General features: G+C 36.3%; 1 protein-coding gene across 1 annotated transcript in view; it reads right to left on the bottom strand.

The window, feature by feature from the left end:
- Nucleotides 1–2008: 2008 nt before the first annotated feature.
- HELRODRAFT_79002 (hypothetical protein) overlaps nt 2009–4782 on the bottom strand; it is a gene marked incomplete at both ends in the record, with an annotated part of 7362 nt that continues 4588 nt past the window's right edge. Inside the window, 6 exons of the mRNA XM_009018902.1 lie at nt 2009–2407; nt 2698–2824; nt 3114–3156; nt 3393–3658; nt 4148–4280; nt 4703–4782. The exon at nt 4703–4782 is cut by the window's right edge and continues 24 nt beyond it. Coding sequence (XP_009017150.1) covers nt 2009–2407; nt 2698–2824; nt 3114–3156; nt 3393–3658; nt 4148–4280; nt 4703–4782 — 1048 coding nt within the window. The remainder of the gene's footprint in view (nt 2408–2697; nt 2825–3113; nt 3157–3392; nt 3659–4147; nt 4281–4702) is intronic.

The raw sequence follows: 4782 nt of genomic DNA, 5'->3' as shown, positions 1-4782 counted from the left end.
ATATATATATATATATATATATATATATATATATATATATATATATATATATATATATTGGTGTGTGTGTGTGTACATATAAGCATTACACTGGCAAAATCGATATGATATTGATATACAACAGACATAAACGAGTGTACAACATATATATATATATATATATATATATATATATATATATATAATATATATATATATATATATATATATATACATGTATAAATATATATATATAAAAGGGTAAGCATTATTATACCTAATGATATATATATATATATATATTATATATATATATATATCGCATTTAACAAGTTGATTTTCTGATTGATGAGACAAACTAGCTAATTAATGGCTGACTGACTGTATGATTGAAGAAATAAGTAGATGAGGAATAGATTGAAGAAAATGAATGAATGAAGAAAACTATTGTTATCATAATCTTATTTTGTGATGCAATCACGCATGCATGCATGTATGTATTCATACATCTATGTATCTTTTCAAAAGAAAATAAACGAAAAACGTTATAAATATAGAATAAATATGTACGAACAAAACAAACCTACACACAATTAATTAAGCATGCAAATGCAAACATAAAAGCCAACAAACAAACAAACAAACATATAAACTTATTAAAACAGAGATGATATACGTATACAAATATATTTGGGAAAGAATTTTAATATAAATATATAGAAAAATAATTTCACTGAAAATATGGTTAATTCCAACGATATATACTAATAGATAAATATGCCTAATATACATATATAGAATACACAAGAATACCTATGTCACGCACACACATATATAAACATCTAAATGTATAAATACACACATACACAAACAAACACATACATACACTCACATACATTTATACACAATTTAGTATGTTTACAATCATACAAATGGAATAAAATGAATAAATAAATAAAATGAAACAAATAAATCACACATTATTATTATTATTATATACAATATTGTCAAATAAATAAACAAAAAAAGGATAGAGACAAGAAGTCCTCAGGTGTATATATTTTATATATATATATATATATATATATATATATATATAATAAATAAAAAGTATAATATTCATAATTTATCTTGCTCCGTGTATGGTCTTTTGTTGACAATCATGGACTGTTGCATGGAATTGGTCAGCTGCGATACGTAGCACTGATTAGGGAAAGATTAGAGAGATGTCAATGGATTGATTGGTTGGTTGATTGATTGGTTACTTAGTTGATTGGTTGTTGATTGGTCGACTAGCTAATTAAATTAATTAAATTAACTTGTTATTAATTGAATGATCGATCTACTGACTGATTGATTCAACAGAAGAACGATCGATAAATTGATCAGATTGATGGAGTGATAAGCAAGTAATGAATGAATAAAGAACCAGACAGAAGATAGCACACAGACAAGCTTCTACAACAAAATCCAAAACACTCGAAACGTTTTTACGTGTAACTTGACAAATATAACCCCCACCAAACCAAACAACCCAAAAGTGTTGACCCACATAAAAAGCACCCCCCTACTGACCCCCCACATAAATAGCACCCCCCTTACTGACCCCCATATCATTGGCACTCCCTCCCTCGTCATCAATACTGTTGTACGATGACGAGGAACTGTTGCCACAGGCGCTCAAGCTGATGCTGTTGATGGTTATATCTTTGCTGGCGACGGTGGTTATATCTTTGCTGTTGCTGCTGTTGCGACTCGCGGCAGCCGTCAAAACCGTTTGGAAGTATTCGCAGAGGCGTTTGAAGCGACGCGTTGGTCCTGTTGGCGACATTATCGTCGGTGTAGTTGTGGATTGTAATGAGTAGAATAATAATATAAATAATAATAATAATAATCATAATAATAACGACAATAATAATAATAATGAAGATGATGAATATAATGATGATTAATAGGATATTGGTAAAGAGACTACACAACAACGTAGAGAAAAATCCCAGACAGACATATAGACAGGCAGACAGACAAATTAACCAAACCAACCAGACAGCAGGGTGAAAGCCAGACAATGTATCAACTGCTGCTGATGTCGTTGCTTCGACTTGATAGGATCATCATCAGGATAGCAGCCTCCCCCACCCAACTCATCACCATCATCGTCACCATCATCATAATTATCATTAACGACGACCAAGCCACTGCCAAAATCACCACCACCACTCTTATTATTATTACCATTATTATTGCGATTATTATTATTGTTGTTGTTGCTGTTGTGGTTGTTGGTGATGGTGGGGTTGTTAGTGTTAACCCTGGAGATATCGACCTGGAGTCGAACTGTCCTGTTGAATACGGACGACGGGGATGACTGGTGGTACTCTGCTCGAAACGACGTGGCTGTTATCACCCTATGGACGAGGTCCTGTGTCTATAATATAATTATAATAATAAAATATTATTATTATGCATAATAATAATATTATTATAAATAATAATGATAACATTCATAATAATATTCATAATAACTATAATTAGTTTCCTTACTGCTCTTAAAAGAGCATCTAATATTAGACACACAGTGAATGTAAATCAGCCCACATACACACACGCACACACACACACATACACATCTCCCACACACAGACACACACACACGCACACAAAACATATACACACACGCGCACACACAGGTAGTAAAAATACTGAAATCCTACTGACACAGAGGAATGCGTGAATGAGGTCGGCTTTAATCTGCGGCACTGTCCTATCCTTTATCATCACAAAGTACTGATCGCTTCTGTTGTTTGCACCTACCAGCACTCCGAACCAGGACCTCTTTGTGAATCTATAATTGGTAGCGTTCCAATTATAATTATAATTTAATTGCAATTAGCGATTTTATTAATGATGATTGCGATGATGATGACGAAGAGGAAATGAGAGAGAGAAAGAGAGAGAGAGAGAGAGAGAGAGAGAGAGAGAGAGAGAAAAGAGAAGATAACGATAGCGATTTTATTATTGGTGATTGCGATGATGATGATGATGACGGAAAAACATCACAACAGAAAGATGATGGAGAGAAAGAGAGAGAATGGAGAAAGAAAGAGAGAGAGAGAGAGAAAAAAAAAACTTACTCAGTTGATGATGTTGACGGTGTGAGATCCTCTTGTGATGGAGCTAACGAAAATTAATTATTTTCATCGTCGCCATCATCACCACCATTTTTAACACCATCATCATCATACCACCTACACAATCAGCATCATCAGTCAACATCATCATCAACACAATCACCATCACCATTACGATCATCAATACAATCACTCCAATCATCATCATCATCGCCATCACCACACTCATCATCATCAATACAATCATGAGCAACAGCAACAGTAGCAGCAGTAGCAGCTAACCAATCATTTTCTTCCTATGAAACTTAGGAGAGCCAAGGAAGCTATTTTTCAACGCGTACAACCTACTCTTCCACTGTTGCTGCTGTACCGATGTTGATGACGACGACGATGATGATGATCCATGTGAAGTGGTAGTAGTAGTAGTAGTGGTGGCAGTATTAGTAGTAGTAGCAGCCCCGTTACTACCATCGTTACTGACGATACTGCTGTTACTATTGTTAGTACTACCGTTACTGGCAAGAAGGGGATTGGCATGTTTAGCGCCGCTGCCACTACTGCTTCTATTGCTGCTACCGAATGACTGCAACATCGGCACTTTCCCTCCAGCCTGATTTGATTTAGATCCGGATCTGACGGACCCCACCAGGGATGTGCCGAAGACGGAGTTGTAGCTGGATTGGCGCTGCGCTACGCGAGGACTGGTTGACGGAGAGGTGGCCGAAGAGATGGAGGAGGAGTGCTGGATGGACTGCAGGCTGTTTTTACGGCGCCTGTTGTGAAGAAGATGGAGAAGAAGATGAAAAAGAAGAAGAGGAAGATAAAGAAGATGAAAAAGAAGAAGAGGAAGATGAAGAACAAGAACAAGACGACAAAGATTAAGAAGAAGTTGAAGAAGAAGATGACGGTGAGAGAAACAATGATGAAGCTGATAAGCAAAAAAACACACCATAATCATCTTGCCACCACCATCATTGCCTAACTTTTCATCATCACAAATCCAACAATTCCAATACACAATCACCATCATGACTAACAGATGATGGACAGCTAGGGCTCTCCTGGGTGCCAGGGGCGAGCCCTCACTCAAACTGCCCAGGGACAACCTCGGTGCCCCCTTCGACGTGCACAACGGGTTGACATCTATTCTCTTCTGCGGCGGGTCGAAGCCTGGATGACCTTGAAATAAGATTAGATGGAAAGAAAGTGGAAGAAGATTGTGTGAACAGAAAACACTGAGCAAACATGAGAACGAGAGAGAGAGAGAGAGAGAGAGAAAGAGAGAGAGAGAGAGAGAGAGAGAGAACGAAAACGAGTGCAGGAAAAAAAATGAAAGATGAAGAAAATGTAAAAAAAATGTTGTAGATTGTAAACTCTAGAAAGAACGATCAATCAATCAATCAACCAATAAACCAACCGATCAATCAATCATATAATGAACAAACATACCAATCATTCAATAAAACCTACCAGTCAAACATTTCCAACCAACTTCTTAAGCATCAAATAAAATCCTTAAACAAGCAATCACCCAACCGGCAAAACAACCAACCAATCATCTCATTAGCCAATCAGACAACCAACCAACCAACCGGAAACGACAGCCTTATGTTTGACGTCATCATCGTCATCCTTTGTTGGCCTCCTCAACTTTCTATCCAACAGTAAAAAG

The sequence above is a fragment of the Helobdella robusta genome, assembly GCF_000326865.2.
Source record: "Helobdella robusta unplaced genomic scaffold HELROscaffold_23, whole genome shotgun sequence".
In the NCBI taxonomy this organism is placed as follows: Eukaryota; Metazoa; Annelida; class Clitellata; order Rhynchobdellida; family Glossiphoniidae; genus Helobdella; species Helobdella robusta.
This window is presented reverse-complemented; position numbering and strand designations above follow the sequence as displayed.